The following is an 18,242-nucleotide window of genomic DNA, read 5'->3' as shown; positions in this document are numbered from 1 at the left end:
TTATTGAAAGAACTTTTATGTACTTGGGAAAAATAACGAACTATCATCTAAAAACCATAACGGTTTCAGACTGTGTTAGGGAACAGAGAATGCTTTATATGATGTAACGCAATTTTATATATTATGATGAATTAGACAATGGTAATTAAGCTAATATCTGTTTTCTTAGATTTAGCAAAGGTGTTCGACTCCATACTTCATGGTATTCTTTGTAGAATTCTATTTGTTTTTGGGATAAATAATCGCAATCTAATGTGGCTTAAGAGCTATCTACCTTATAGCAAAAAATAGTAGAACTAAATGATGTTGTAAGTAATATAAATATTATAAAATATGGTGTTCCTCAGGGTAGTATGTTAGGTACGTAAACAAAAAAAAATTTGGGAGGGGGGCTTCAAAATATAGTAATACAAATTGTGTCGCAATATAATAAAACAATTTTTTCCTCGTTACTCAAAATTATTTTGGAGGTGGGGGGGAGGTTGAACCCCCAATAAACTCCTGTATACGCCCCCCGTCCAATTATATTCTTATTATTATACATAAATGCGGTATATAATTTAAAAGTTGATTGAAAAATAGAGACTATGATGGTACTTGCTCAATATTGATAGATAGTTCTTCGAAAAATGTATACTTTAAAGCAACGGAAGGTTTAAATTAAACATACAAATATGCTTAACTATGAATTATGATAAAAGCATGTATATATAATTTTCAATAAATAAATGTTGTAATTACGATTCTTTGCTTTCCATTATTAATGAGCTTGATTATTTAGGTCCAACTTATTTTAATCAAATGTCTACTGTGTACAAAAAAAAAAAATATTTATTCTGGTTTAATTAATAAGGGAAAATTGGTTTATAAATGGTTGTTTTCGGATTTATAATATAATATTATAATTATTATAAATGTATTTACATTGATATAATTATAAATTTTGTATATTAATTTGTATCATTATTATTATTATTTATTTACATTTTCTTGTCTTCTATATTTATCATTTAATACTATAAGTCAGTTTTCTTAACAGGAACACTTAAACTGTTTTATTTTTATATTATATAGTTCATTTATCATTTTGTTAAAAGGTAACTCTACTCCATCCCAAGCTATATATTTAAAGAATAGATTTATTTTATTTTATTATGTATTGTCATATGTGTGTATATTAAATAAAATATTTCTCATAAAAAAAAAAAAAATAATAAACACATCTGTCCTAAGGATTTTACCTAGATAAAATTAATCTATTTTACTGTGCAAAAATAACCTGTTTGAAGAAATTTGTAGGAAAATTTTGCAAGGTCGATTGTGACTAAAACTTCAGTTCTCTGCTTTGGTTTACTTATTTCGCTTGTTTGTCGAGTACCTATAACTATTTTCTGCACAAGTACCATCACTTCTTTCATGTATATAATGTGTTATATGCTCTGACATGGGTTCTTATCATATATTATGTAGTTCTCTTCTGTATATTTTAGACTCCTTGTCTATGGAAATGTTTCATAGAATCAAATTGGGACCAGCTTATCGAGAGAGTGCACTTCACACAATAAGACACGAATGTTTTCAAATATTATTTAGTTCTCGGCCTCACTTAAGATGACAACACTTATCAAATATTAAATGGATTTATATAATTAATAATAATGTGATTTAAGATTTAATTTGTTATTAAAAATAACATAAAAACTAAATGTTATCAATTTGAAAAACATTAATTAATTTTGGGAAATTAAAAACTAATACAAACGTAAAATGTATGTCGAAATATAAATGTGTCTGAATATAAATGTTAACACATAGGGTAGCCTTAACGATAATATAATCAAATGACAAATATAGTACAGATTCCTACACCTAGATATTCGATAAGAGATTAAACATTTTAAACAAGTCAAGTAAAATGCACGACCATGTTTTAATTTTTTTTTGTGAAATAAAGTCGACTAAAATAGTAAAATTTAGGTATTGGATATAACCTAATAAGAGATCACTAAAAACATGATGTATGAAAAAATAGTGATTGAAAATGTTTGTTAATTATTTATTTGTTCCAAAATAATATTGTATTTCAACGCAGATTTGACAGCTGAAACTTCTAGGTGTAATGGATACTAACGACCCTTTTCAGTGTTATATCAAAAAGTTAATTTATATACAACATAAATAAAAAACACATTACGCTGTACGCTTTAATTAACCTTTTGTAAAAAATTTAAGAGCCATGTGAGTATGTGACTAAAACTTTTGTTTTTCGTCAGGATTAAAAACCAACTATGGTAGGCCTCTATATATTATTTGAATAATTTTAATTATATTCTATTTTCTACTGAGCCATTTTTATTTATTTTTATCATTTATACGATTACCATTTACTGATATTTTTCCAAATTTAAATAATGATCACTAATTAATGCTGTATACATTTTATTTTATTTTGGCTTACGTGTACTTACGTAATGATATAATAATAATAGTATAGATTTATCACGACATATTGTTGAATATTGGTAAGTTGTATCTATGAAATTTGCGGGAAATACATACAATATGTTATGGTACAGACTTATCTTGTTTCAAAGATCAGGTTGTTATTGATGGTGAACAGCATACAACCTTCTTACGATACTATCCTACACTCGTTTTACGTACACATGAAGCATATAAATCGAGTTCAATATGTCTGTTGACCCTTGGTTATTCTATTAGTCAACGAGAATGGAATACATATACTTATGTGCGTGTATCCGAAACATACAATTATATTTCGAACGTCCACAGTTTGATTTAGAAGTTAGAAGAAAAATCTTACAATGTATAATATTCGTATAATAGTAAAAAAAAAAAAAAAAAAAATGTAAGTAGAGAAAACATAGCCAATGCCTTCGGCTGATAATGTTATTGCCCGTCGATCGATGCATATAGGTATACTTCCGAAATTATATTGTAATGGGAAAAGGGGTCCTCTAGAAAATCTACAATCCACTATCCACTTAGTCTGCATGTATTGGCTGTTGGATGTGTATTTATTTTTTCAGCGGTCGTGACAAATTCGTTGCTTTATTCGGGGTTGAATTTGCAAGCAAACGTTTCTCGTATACAATTATTTGAAGTGGATATATTTTTTTTTATTGGAGACCAAAAGTCGTAAATCAGTGTAAAAATAATTTTTTTTTTGTTATAATTTTTTTAAATGAAAAAATGTATTTAATCGCTTTCGAATTTTACGAATGAAATACAATTGAAATTTAAAAAATATAAATAGGCAAATTATACAGTGCAAAATAAATAATAATTGAAACTAGAATATATTAATATATTTTTCAATTTTAGTTATTATGGATCATAATCGTATGTATTGTTAATGTTATTTTAATATTATTATCATTATTTTTAATATATGCAATCCAAACAGATAAATAAATATTATAAATTATATTGTAATAAGAAGAGAGAAAATATATAGTTAGAGGTTTAACGAATAAAATCCTTCCCATTGGTACAGTTGGGACTTAAAGGTTAAAGAAAATTAAATAAAAATATCACGATACGGTTTCCTTATGAGTCTGCGACAAAAATTTCCAGAGTGTAAAATTATATGAAAGTTATTTATGAGTGGATTGTGGGGTCTTTTTGTCTAAATAAATCCATCCATAAAATAGTGTAGCCTCACTTTTAATCGATTTAATGCCAAGGTCACTGTGAAAGGTTAGGTTAGAAATAAAAAGTAGAATATTTATTATTTTACGGAGTGTGATGTTTTGAAATGCTTTTACTTGACTAACATAGTTGTATCCTGCATATTATTATTTTAGTTTGGATAGTGTAATAAATTAACAGTTTTGTTTTTAGTAATTTTTATAAATTTAAAATTTAAAATTTGTTATTTTAATATTGTAGAAATAAAACATTAGAATGAAATTTTATTAATTGTTTTTTAATTAGATAATGAACATTTTTAAAAAATTAATTTTGATAATACTGGAGCTCTATGAATATTTTTTACAGTTTTCAAAGGTTTTCCTAGAAAACCATTAGAAAATTAAAAAAAAAATGCATTAGTCCTTTCAAGTGCAAGAGCTCAGAGCACCATCTCAAATAGAATTATGTCTCGGGTAAATCCGTTATAAACATAATAATATTATAACGTTGATGTATAAAATGTAATAACGGTCAAATATGCTCAACGTTCCATATAACCATTGTAGCCATGAAACCTGTAATAGTGCGTCTGACTTTAAAGTGGTTATATAATTTGAATTTTATGCTATAATATAGAAGTTCTTCTAAGTTTGTAGCATATTATGATGTTGATTATTTCACACTATCTTTCCACCTCGCCCTTATTTTAAAGTATGTTAAATAATTCGTGCAGTAATAGGTAATAGTTATTATTTTTATTGAACTGTTAATAAAAAATTAAGGAACTCGCTGTTGTGGTTACCGTACTCTTTTCTTACACAGTGAACACTAACGATTGTATTTTTTTAATACAACTCAATCTATATGTAATATTAAAATTAAATATTGAAATTAATTAATAACAGTGGCCTAAATTAATAACCGTATAAATTTAATCTTGTTATATCTAATTTAGTATATATACTCGTATGTAGATTCACCTATATTCCTATGTTACAAAGTGGTAATATATTATAAGGAAATGTAAATATTTAATAGAATTATATAATCATTAAAACGAGACATAAAATAATCCACGTGGGAAAGAAAAGTCGTTTTCATGTGATGTTTGTATAAAATAATTGTGAATAAATAATAATTTATTCACGTGCGAGAGTATACAAACAAAAAGATGTGCTCTGCACAAAAACCAACTAAAATAAATTTATCATTTTAATTTATATAAAAAATATTTTACGGTATGCGATTATATTCAATGAATTTAAAAAGCTCTAATCCATGTAAGAGTATTGTTTTCTAAAGTGTAAGTGGATGGGTAAGCGCAATGTATTGTATAAAAATTACCCTTGGTTTTTTAAATTTTGAATTTTTTATTCTTTTAAATTATTTTTTTCCAAATTATCTATTTTATTTTACTTTAATGCGATTAAAATGTAAGAATTTAAAAATCTTGAGATTAAAAAAACTCAGTGGACCTATAATACATTTTTCACCAACAGAAATTCATTAAATATGAGTACAATGAAAATGATATATGATCACTACCTACAATAATCGTAAAAATTAATATTAGTTTAATACTTTGATAAAGCTATAAATATATGACAGTTGATATCAGTCATTCAGTTATCATAATATATTGTTATGATATTATAAACGTTTTTAAATTTTTTATAAAATATAAATTGAAAGTACAAATATAACGATCCGTTGTATTATATTATACGCCACGCATAAATATATCCCAGCATACAAACGTCATTGTATCATGCGATAAATATATATAATATTATACACATATATATAAATATACGTTTATGCGTGTGTGTATGTCTGTATGTTATATGCACTCCTAAAATATGTGGATTAGTTTCCATCGTGAAAATGACGATAATAATTTATGATTTGACATCGGATGTATATTACTGGTAAGAATAATTTACAATGAATCGTATAAGGTAAAATTCAATTGAAAATTTCTATATGTATATAAATACAATATTCCTACCTTTATCCATTTATACGAATGCAATAATATATTATAAATGGTGTTCTTAATGTATAAGAGATCATATTATGGCGAGGAAAGCATGTGTTAGTTGATCAATAATTCAAATGACAACCACAGAAAATTCTCTACGATCAAATTCACAAGCAAATCCATATATTATAGTAGTTCACTGAACTTGTAGTGGTATTGGAAGATGGAGAAGGGGAATGGAAGATGTCTATTAATGTTATATTTACCAAGTATGTACATCATGCCATAATGGATTATAATTTATAATAAGTACTTAAACCGTATAGAATACAATTATTTAATTTATACTTATACTCTGGAGGGGTAAGCTTTCAAAAAATGGGTAATTTAGTATATTATTGTTATTATAGTAAGTAATAACCTTAAATAGCTAATTTGTATGGTGAAATATATATGCTTAAAAAATTAAAAAATAACATGATTAACCGAAGATTATTAACTGAAGCGTTAACTAAAAAAATCTAAAATTAGATTATATATTACAGGGAATATAAAAAGTATATTTTGTGGCTATAAAGTGTTACTAAAATATCGATAGAATTAATACATACGAGTATAATAAGTCGACTATAAAATAAGATACGTGATTTAGTATTAAATGTTTATTATATTGATAAAATTATACGAATGATTCGAATAGTGAAAATCGAAATAGAAGAAAAATAAAATTTTATTTTCAGCATTCATGTAGTATCTATTAGAAAAACAAAATATATACAAAATGGTAAATTTATAGAATAAACATATATTATATTATACAATATGACAAAACACTTTATAGAAATACTGTGAAATTGGAAACTAGAACAAATGTATAAATACGTATATTGTATATATTAATAACATAAATTATAATTTTGCTTCTTTTTATCATAAAACAAATGTTACCTTACTCTAATTCACTGCTTGAAATTTAAAAAAAAAATAATAAAATATTAATATAGTAGTAATAGTAGTAGTAGTAGTAGTAGAAGTTTGTTTTTATACAACAAAAATATAAATATACAGTGGTTAATTAATAAAAAATTTAAATGGAATTGTAACAGTTAAGTAAGTGCAGTCACTGGAGAACTCTCAATGTTAATCATGTCAAAAAATATATTTAATTAAATATAATGTATTTATGTATAGAATAATAAATATAATATCTATATAAATAAAAATACGAACGATTTGCATAAAATATATAACATAGATAAAATAAATTATGCAATAATATATTAATATATTATTATTAAAACTGTTTAAACTGTTAACTATAAAGTGTCCTATTTAAAGAACGATTGTATAAACAAATTCGTTTTAATAATAATATTATGTACTCGTACACGAAGACGCAATATTGTAACCTCCATTATATATGTATATATATAATCGTTATATAATATACATATTATATGAAAACCATCGGAATACAAATATGTTTAATTCTAATCTATTATATTATGTCTTATTACAATAATAGAAGACAAACACGACGAGCATGTGGTTAAGGAGCTTTGCGGCGTCTTTGGCGTAGATTATATTCGACTGGGCGTTGTGTATGGATTGGCGCGTATAATATTATATAAACACGGCGACAGGCGTAAGGAATAGGTGGATGGCGAGGGAGGGTGTTGGCACAGTGAAAATACTAGAAGAAAATAAGAAGAAAGTCATACGGCGTATCCGTAAGGAACTTCGCGTGGGGGTGTTCAAAGCCATTAATCACATTACAGGCAGGGGCGATAAGAGGTGACCGAAAAACAGACTGCGCGTGGTACTAGAATTGATTAAAACGTTTTATCATTGTCAGTATTTTTCACGTGGCGGTCAAAAGCCGCCGAAACATAGCTGACCGTTATTACAGGTTCCAGAGTATTATTAGGATTATTGTTCATAATTCGCCTTTTTAGACATTATGAAATCCAACTGTCTGCTGCGTCACCTCTGTAGTTCTACATTGTATTATTTAGTTAGGTAGGTATGTACGATATTATACGTCACTGATAGACGATGGTTTGCACCGCCACTGACGCCACCCCTTTATTTTAGTACAGGGTGATTTACCGAGCATTCTCACCTTGTTTTTTCTTACATCAGTAATACTTATGTATACTTCAGTTATTTGAAATATAATTTTTGAACTTTTAAATAAACCTATACTTGAAAACAATATTTTTAAATTCTTGAGATGTTTTGTATTACTTAAGGGGTGTTTTGTAGTAATATAAAATTCGATTTTTCAAATAAAAACCCCTACCCGTTTTTTAATATAAATAATTAAGAAAATAATTTTTTTGAAAAAGTTGACGTGCCAAAATCAAACGAGTAGTTTATGAGTTGTTTAACTTTATTTACTAAGGATTATAGGTGAATAGGTCTGTGGTTATGGGTTTGAAAGATATGGTGGTTTTAGTGAGTTGAACATTTTTTAGAATATAACATTAATTTATTAATATTTATAATTTGTAAAAATGGTTAAAGTATTATTTTTTTTAAAACCATTAATGACTTATTTCCTGAATATAAATATTTTAATAACTGTCAAACTACTTGTTCAAGTTTTAAATAATGTACATCAAAATTTAAAAAAAAAAGTTCACTAAATATTTACTATAAATAAGAAGAGAGTGGTTTGTTTGAAAAATATAAGTTTATATCCCTACATGACACTGCTAAAAATGTTTGGTGAATCACTCTGTATATATAATACAATATAATATATATACACAAATCAGTGCAGCAGTTCATGTCATAATATTATTATGACCCCAACCCTGACCTCGAGTACCTTTGCTCGTGCGCGTAGACGATCATCATAATATGACATAAATTGACGGCTGGTTACGATTATCGTATCAAACAAAGGAAAACTGTTTTTTGATCTCCTAAACCGAAAATAATAAGGTAGGTAAGTAGGGCACCACTCTGCCGCTCATATTTCATAGAGTATTGAGTGGGTCACTATTAAAGGTGTGTTAAATTTGAATTCAATGATATATTATTGTACATGAAAACGATTCTGAACAGTGAGCGGAAACGCTCTACAGGCTGGTAGAAAAAAAACATATAGGTTATATAGGTAATATAGGCTGATATTACAATGTTTTTTTTTGATAAAGTCATTTATTTTACTTTTAGTATTAGATTTACGAGTAGAAGGTTGATATTATTTTTTTCGAAAATATTTATATATTTTATTTACTATATTATTAATTTTTAATTTGTATAATAATATGTAAAGAATGGTTACCACATTATTTCAACTTCTAACTATATAAACTTAAAATGTAATAATATCTTTCTGTAAATACCAAAAACAGTAAAATAGATTAATAATACTAAGAAATAGATAACATTTTAAAATAATTCAAAAATGTTATTGCGTTTAGTAAAATTCATAATAATATAAAATACATAAAGTTTAAGGTTCCACAAAAAAATGTTTTAAATTATAAAAATAACTAACAAATTGTTATTTATCGTTTAAATGTATAAATTGTAACTTTAAATGCATATATCAAATAAATCAATACATTAATCGCTCCGCTTAGATTCTAAAATACTACACAATTTAAATTTTATTGTAGTATAAATATGATACTTGATAAAATTAATTTATCTTATTTATCCCGGGGTCTTAAAAATTCATTACAAATTCGAAGAGAAAAGTTAGGTTAATTACTTTAAATTTCACTAATTTTCATTAATTTCTAAAAATTTGGTGTGTGATGTTTTTAAATTTTTCCTAATTGTGCCTATACTCCTATATTATAGGTAATATTCAAGGTAGGTAGTTTAATACCCATACACCAGTTCCCAGTTCCCACTGTCACAATTACTTATTAATGAAGTAATATTCTACGGGCTGACCATACTTTTCAATTAAAATATAATTATCTAATTTTTTTAAAATAAATCAAATAGTCCTTAATTTCTATCAGTTATAGTAAGTTCCTATTAAGTTTCCATTACGTTTTGCTTAAACGCCATATTAATAAATAAATAAATGATCGTAAACCATTCATCATTATAAAAATTTATATATCAAAATAAATTTTTAATCTAATAGTAAACCTTATTTTTAGTTTTTTTTTTTTTTTAAATTTTATTTTGGTCACATCAGTAAACATTTTGTTTAGAGCACTAAAATGGTTTGAGATCATCCCCGTAATTAACATGCAAAGTTTAGGATAATTATTTTAATACATTTTTATTCTTAGCCATGTTTAACGTCACTTCAAAAAATAAACATATTTAGAGTATTTAGTATTTAGTCTCGCGTATTAAATATCTTTTTGGTTCGTGGATACAACTCGTTTTAAATTTTTACGAACGTCAGTCGTACTCACCTCCACCGCAAGACACCGAACAGCCCGTGCCTATTTTTCCCCAGCGGTGTAAATCCTTGGAACACGACGTACCGTCTCCGCCGCAGACTCCACACTCGTCTACGCTGGCCTTTGATCCGATTTCTAAATTACAGCCGACTCTCTGTGAAAAATGTAATATACGCCATGTGTTATAATAGTTTTAGTTGAAAATCAACTAATTATTACTGTCGTAAACATATTAAAATATATTACAGTGAGGCAACGCTTCAGAGCGTTTGGTCCTTCAAGTTGTATATCATAGAACAATATTACACGGCAATGAAATATTAAATAAAAATCGAGCGTAGTCCACAGTTTTTTATCGTGCAGTGGATTTTGAACATAGTTTATTCGAATTATCATTTTAATCTTAGGTGAGTTTAAAATGTTATAATCCCATCATGCATATCATCATCATAGTTTTATACTGATTGATGTCGAGTTCTCTTAAACTCTATTTTTATATACATATTCATAGACTACTTTACACATTATTTACTATACTTAGATTTAAAAAAATATCAATTAATATGAATATATTCATAAGTTAGATTAGGTGCATAAGTAAATTGAGTGTTAAACAAAATAGTCAATGTTTTACAACTTATGCAATCTTAAAATGTATCTTTTACTAACCGCAACTTAGATGGTAATTTTAAAAATTAATTAAAATTTTTTAAGTTGGAAAAATTGGTTTTTTCCTTTTACTATATTAATTGATAACCATTATTGATTTTTAAATCTAAACATTAACTTAACTATTAACTGACTTTAGTAATTTTTCTTTCATTAACTTGTCCTCCTTTAGATGAGTTGTATTTTTAAGGAGCATGCGTCCTTTATATTATAATTTATAACATTATGTATAACAAATGTACGCTATTTCCGGATCTCACTTGACACACGCCGTCGATACACATGTCCAATGATCCCAACCTGCACCTGGTGCCATCTCGCACCCTCGGGGCCATTTCTTCCACTCGGCCCTTGGAGTCGACGCACATCAGCGTGCAAGGGCTTTCCTCGTCGTAATAAGGGTGCCATTCTACAGTCTCGCCATCGTACGGCTGGTCGTTGTAAGCTGAGCACTGCACTGCTCGGAAATCCAATCCGTCGGGACACGGCTGTAGAGGAAAAAAATATTAGTAACAAAATGTATAAAATTACCTTTAAAATGACAAAGTGGTTTCAATCAAAAATAGCATAAATGCGTGAACGAACGCCCAGAAAGAACGAGAATTTTAAATCACAATTATTATTTGTAAGAAAATGATTTTGACGTTTGGCAATAGGTTGAAAACACCCAAAAAAGTAGCACAGTCTTTGTGGAACGAGTTCATTTTAAAATCGTATTCGATCACGGTTATTTTCGTCGTTGTTACGTTTATATCCAGACGTTTTCCATTGGTGCTACAAAATTTATGACTACCGTAATGGTGTACGAAACTCAAGTATTATAATACGAGTATGTGATATATAAAATAAAATATTTTTTCATCTTAATCGATATTTAAAAAACAATTTGTATGTACAAAGGAAAAACATTTGGAATAATAGAATATATATTAAAATAAAGTGAACGTGTGTATAAAAGTATACTATTTAGGATATATTATATATTTATGTATATATTTATATAGATATATTATAGTATGCTATACAGTACCTACACACTACTATACTTCAGCGAGTTGTTTCAATTTCTGAAAGAGGAAGTTCTCATGCGCATAAATCACGGTGTTAAAAACAAAGCTTAGAAAAGTTGGTTCGTTTACAACTTTCTTTATAATGTGTACAATGAAATTAGTTTATACAAGTTAATAAGTGTCAATAACCTTACCAAAAATAGGTCATTTATTAGTTTTTTTTTATTTGTTACACATACTCAGGTATTAATAAAATTTAAGTTACAATACAAAATTATATCAAAACTATAACTAGTAGCTGCAATATAGCTAGTATAATACTACGGTTTTGTCATAATAATCGAGTATTACTAATATTATTATGCATAGGTTATGTACTATCGTCAAATAATATCCAACACGTCAAAATATATTAAATTCAGTTACCTATAGGTTATTATGCGAAATTATATAAATTTAATATTACGACTGGTAAAACAATTAATATTAATTTTATGTGTATGAAAAAATATTTTTTATTTGTAACAATGTATGATATGTCCTATATATTTATGTAAAAATATTTGAAATTAGATATAGTAAGTTATGATACAACAATTAATTCTATAATTAAAAATAAGTTAGAACTACCAAGACGTAAAGTTGAAATTTGAATTAAATTAGCTTTAGGTTAGGTTAGGTTAGGTTATACACCATACGACTATACATGTTGAGATTAATAAAGGGTTAATATAAGGTACACATTAAAACAATTCTAGTAAACTCTACAAGACTGTTCTAATGAATTATTTGTATATACAAACTCAAAACGATGATGACTTAAGCCGTACTTTAAACGCAGAATTTTATCAATAATTTATCAAAATTCATGAGTAAAGTAAGTAACAACAAAATCTTTATTTTACACTATTTTACCCCATTAAAATAAAATGTTGTATTATAAACCAGACAAGTTTCTTATTAATTCTAGTTTTTCCTTTTTAAATCGTTAAATCACCCCAAATAATATATATAATATTTACACACTTTATACACAATTTATAAAACACGCGCTATTGGTCTAAAAAATGGCGATGGCTATTCAAATACAAAATAAATGTAGATAAACATAAAAAAATGTCAAAGGATTACAAGAAAAAAAACCATCTAAAGTGGTGTTTTATGTGATGAATGTATAACTACTGCGTTCAATTGTAAATCGAGACAATTTTTATAAGTAACGAAAAGAAATAAAAGCCGATTTATTACTCGATCATTGTCATTAAAAATGAATAAATCCGGTAAATTGAAGTGTATCAGGCTCTATACAGTCTAGACACATATATTATCAATGATACAGCAATAATTCATCTGTAAAATAATATAATAAATAATAATTCCAAAAATGATTGTTGTAAGCCTTGTTTGTACTAAAATCATAATATTGTCATGTTATGTTTTTATTTATACTATATATTATTAGCTCCAAAACAAAGAACAAATTATTTTTTTAAATCAGGTACCTAAATCTATTTGCCAAATCCTCTCTAAAAATAATATTAATCTTTAGATCAAACCATAAAACATTTATTAAATATTAAAATATTTGACCACGTGCTATTTTTTTTAAATATGCACTATTGTAGACTAGTGATAGCAAAAGAGTTTTTTTTTATTATATGATAATATTGATTTGATAACATTAACCATACGAATCTTTAGTCTCAAAACGGATAATATTTTTCGAACAATATTAATTTTTCCAATAGTATGTAGAAGAAGAAAACTCAAAATAAAAGTTAAAATATTAAGTTATCATATCTCCATTATGGTAGCATCATAATATTGGCTCAACTGTCTATGTTTGTACTAACAAGTATAATTTACTACAGAGAAGTCATAGTTTAGTTTCAAAAGACTTACGGGGCCTGAAGATTAAAACTATAATGATTTGATTCCAATAATAAGGAATGATCCCCCATGCTCCTGATTGCCTTTTGAAATTAATATAGTGAAATACAAATGCCGAGGGTTGTATATAAGAAATTACGTACAAAACATATTTGTGCACATAGCGAGGGAAATGGATGTCAAAATTACAACGAGCCAAACGCGTAATGAATGAAGACGACCTGGAAAAGTCATACTTGGAATTGAATCATTTAGACAATGATTGTGTGGTATTAGAACATTGTTGAAAATTAATGGTATTATTCATGTAATTTCCAGTATGTTCGTGTAATGATTATCTTTATAAAAACAAGAAACCTGCATGGTAGTAAAGTTTTTTGAGTTTGTATGTGATTCGTTATTAATAAACTATTATGTATACGTAATTAGTAATTAAAATAAATGAGAAACGACGGAAAGTAATTTCATGTCATATACCTATTTATGTTTTAACTATCGTAAATTATTAGACAGATATCAGTTAAATATTTTATCATGTTAATTTTCAAGATTACCGTGTTTTTTGTGAATTATTTAATGAAAATTGTAAAAACACATTGTTATTATTTTGTAATAATTAGTAAAATACTACGTTTATTTTTGTTGATTCTATTAATTTAGTAAATAAATTAAATTAATAATTTAGTAAATATAGTGATAGCGTAATGAGAAAATCTCAAGTCTTTATGTTTTAACAAACTTGAACATTTGTGTAATATGCAGAATAAAATGAACTAGTACCATAGTATTTGTAATAAATTGTTATTTCAAAAAATATATAATGCTCATAAAAAATTTTGAAAATACTGAAAATACGCTGTTTTTCTCAATTATATCATTGTCAAAGGTTGTTTCGTAAATAGGTATTTTAATTATTATTACGAAAATTAATAAGAAAAAACTATAGTACACTATTACAACTGTTATCGAATTACCTCCATGTTGCAGATTTTGTATCTGACGTGGTGACCTTTACAGCCAACTACTGCATTGCACCTTCGTAGTTGATAAGTGGCTCCACCATCGCACGTTCTCGAACAAGACGACCACTCGGACCAGGGTGACCACGAGTTTTCATACTATAAAAAAAATATTTATTTAGCACAATATTATTTAACAGATATATTATAATATATAAAGTGATTCAACTTTTAAATTATAACGATTTTATCATATAAATAGAAAATATTTATAATAGAAAAAAAATGTTTAATACAAAAGTTTTTTTATTTAGAAATATCTAAATAGTTAGTATTTATTATAGTATTTTATGAAGGGTTTTTACGGTCACATTTATAAATTTAAATGGGAACCTATACTTTTTTTGTTATCTTAATGTGATAATTTTTTCGGAGTTTTTCGATAAGTATATAAAAATTGAAATTCGGACGAGTAGTTTATGACTTATATAAAGTTTTAATGAGCGGAGTGGAGTGTTACGAGGATACTCCGCTAAATGTTGGTCTTCTACACTGCTCATCTAAACATAAAATACTATAAGTATTATTACTCATAAACTACACGTTTGAATTTTGATTTTAATACAGCTATCAAAATACTCCGAAAAAAATTCTTCACATTATAATTGCAAAAAAGTATTGGTTAACATTTGAAATTTTAAAGTTTATTCCCAAAACCTAAAAAATATTATAATACAATATAAAAATTAATAATTATTTTAGATATTTTCAAATAAAAATTTTTCATATTAAAATTTTTTTTTTATGAATGTTTTATATTTATATAATACAATTTCTTAGATTAATTTATTCTTGGAATTTTAGTTAAAAGATTTCCGGCCCCCTCTTTGGATCCGTTGTGTATTATACACCAGAGTGTAATTCACCCAGCATGTTCAGTGTTCACCTCTATCAATTTCTTCATTTTGCAATTATATAAATTCTGACTTTTGGATCTTCAAGAAAATTTGAAAATATGGTCTTTAAGTTTAATTAAAAATTAAAATTTTATTAAATGCGTTTTTAATGGAAAATAAGAGTTTGAGTTATTTAACACTTGTCTATTTACGTTCTATCCTGTATATGTTTACATTGAAATGTCAAAATTATATAGGTAATATTATAATTTTATCTCCTCCCTACTGAAAATAATAATATTATTGAAATTATTGATACAACGTTATAATAATACATTTCATTTATTATATTGTATTTTAATATATTTGTATGAGTATTATGTCGAATTAAAATCGTTAAGTATAACGCTTTGGATATACCAGACCTATACGCTCGGGAGACTATGCTTCATAAATTAAATATTGCAGAAATACGCCCGAGAGAATCGATTAGTGCCCCATTTATAATTTAGTCATCCGAACAGTCCAAACTTCAAATGTGACGCGTTGTCGTATATGCGCACTTTATATACCCGCTGTCAACTGCTGTCACTATATACGCGTATACGGTATATAATGTATATTATAGTCAAATCCTCCCGTTGACTTTGAAATTCACCCCAAAATGCGCTTCAGGTGTGTAATAATATTATATAATATTGTCCATTTAATACAAGCGTAGGTGTGCGCGTTTAGACTGTTAAATGAAATATGCAGGTATAAAAATGGAAGCTTACGGTGACGATAATAATATTTAATGTAGTGAAATGGAAAAAAATCTCATTAATAAATCCAATGTGTCGTTAGGTAGGTATATTTAGCGTATACCTAACCTATGAATATATTATATTCCGTGTGCCCGTGGTTGAGAGAAAAATATAAATACGTATATATTACCTAGTAAATTATGAAGGTCGTTGTAAAAAAATAACTGTCTACGGGGGTGCTATATATATAATATTGTTTTTAATAACATGTTATAATGGATATTAAAACCTTAACACGACTTAACTGCGTAGGCATTATACGCGCGCGTGTATCTATATATAGTATTATATATATATATGTATCTAAGGATTAGAAATAAATTACTTACGTCGTCCATATAAGATGTGTTCGAGTTTGCAGAGTTCCAAGCTCTGACCGTCGATAGTATTAACTGAAAAATAAAACGGAAAATGAATCATACACAATAAATAAATAATAATAGTAATAATAGTAATAATAATAAACACAATACAAAAAAGTGAAATATATAAAAAAAAAAAATGTATTTTTTTCACATATAATATATAAAGACAGAAATCGCATCAATAAATAATTTTTTTCTGCGTTGCCGGAGGAGGTTCAGTAAAGCAAAGTTTCGGTTGTACGGAATCTACAGCGCGGTTCCTGGTGCACATGCGTGGCAAAAGTATGCCGAGTCACGAGGAACAATAAAGAAGGGAAAACAACTTTTTCTCTTTTTTTTTTTCACTCGCATCGGAAACATATATAGTATGAAGACAAAAAATAAATTTTATGATCGATGTACAATACACGTGTAGTGTGGCGATGGTAGAAATCGTATTATATTCGCTATCCGATTTGATATTCCAGACGGAAGTAATATTTATTGCTGCTCGCGCGATCTCCTGAAAATCCCAAAACGGCATAGTGGTGAAAACGTTACATTTCTCTGACCACGAGATATACCTATGGCGTTTACAAATAATATAATATATAAGTCACTTCAATTACACACGATATTATTTTTTCCTTCGCACGTAACGTTTACAAATCTAAAATATCATACTGCACCGCATTAAGATTTTTTTTTAAATTACCCTTTATTAACTACTAAAGTAAGGAACAAAAAAAGGGAGCAATCTGACCAACTGCTGGAAATCATCGGATAACAAATGGAGGAAAAAAACAAAGTAACAGTTAAAAGAAAAAATTATTACTGATTTACGAATATATAGCTATTAAGATAAACCATTTTTAAAGAAAAAACGAAACATTTAAATTGTAATTATACATATTAAAATTTCTAAGTAAAAAATACAAAATAAAAATGTAATTCGAGTTTGTTCTTTTATAATATTATAAATTATCATAATATAGTGTGATTTAACAAATTCAAAATAAAATTAACAAAACATTCATATAATATAATATAAATATTTGTATGTGTTTTATTTTATTGGTTTTTAAAAATTATTTTGTGGGATGTGGGTGACTGTGTAATTTGTTGTTAAAAATAAAAAAATAACGTAATTATAAGTACAACTTGCCACTTGATTATTGTTTCTCTTCATTAAAACGAGTACTATAATTTCAATGTAACATTATTATATTATTTTATATGCCTGTTTTTTAAAAGGTCATAAGTAGGTAATTATAACAAATTAAAAAAAAAAAATAATAACCTAAAAATGATTGTGTCTGAAAACATTATCAATGGAATAGTACTCGAGTGATACCAAAAAGCCCAGTAGTGTATTTAGGATTTGTTTAAGTGAGGAAATATGACCTAAAATTCTCGATGCCAAACGTTTCAGAATTTTATTAACTAGGTACTAATAAAATAATAACTGGAAAAAACACAACTATAAACATAAAAAAAATAGTTGAAAAAGAGGAGTCAAGGGGGAGATATAAGGAGATCCCTAATATTACCCAATAAATATGCTACTGAATAACTAATAAGTCACTACCTACCACTCTTAGTATATTTTACTAATTTATTTTAATTTATATATTAAATTCATATACAGGTG

At 26.6% G+C, this 18,242-nt stretch overlaps 1 protein-coding gene across 6 annotated transcripts in view; it reads right to left on the bottom strand.

The window, feature by feature from the left end:
* Positions 1-18,242, bottom strand: part of LOC113550543 (ADAMTS-like protein 1) — a 171,592-nt gene that overhangs the window by 75,480 nt on the left and 77,870 nt on the right. For all 6 annotated transcript variants that reach the window (XM_026952454.1, XM_026952452.1, XM_026952451.1 and 3 more), the window contains exons 3-6: positions 16,577-16,639; positions 14,561-14,704; positions 10,947-11,174; positions 10,030-10,171 (exon numbers count right to left, since the gene is read on the bottom strand). In XM_026952454.1, coding sequence (XP_026808255.1) covers positions 10,030-10,171; positions 10,947-11,174; positions 14,561-14,704; positions 16,577-16,639 — 577 coding nt within the window. The remainder of the gene's footprint in view (positions 1-10,029; positions 10,172-10,946; positions 11,175-14,560; positions 14,705-16,576; positions 16,640-18,242) is intronic.

This window comes from Rhopalosiphum maidis, chromosome 1 (genome assembly GCF_003676215.2).
Source record: "Rhopalosiphum maidis isolate BTI-1 chromosome 1, ASM367621v3, whole genome shotgun sequence".
Classification (NCBI taxonomy): Eukaryota; Metazoa; Arthropoda; class Insecta; order Hemiptera; family Aphididae; genus Rhopalosiphum; species Rhopalosiphum maidis.
Note: the sequence above shows the minus strand (reverse complement) of the source record. Positions and strands in the feature narration are given on the sequence as shown.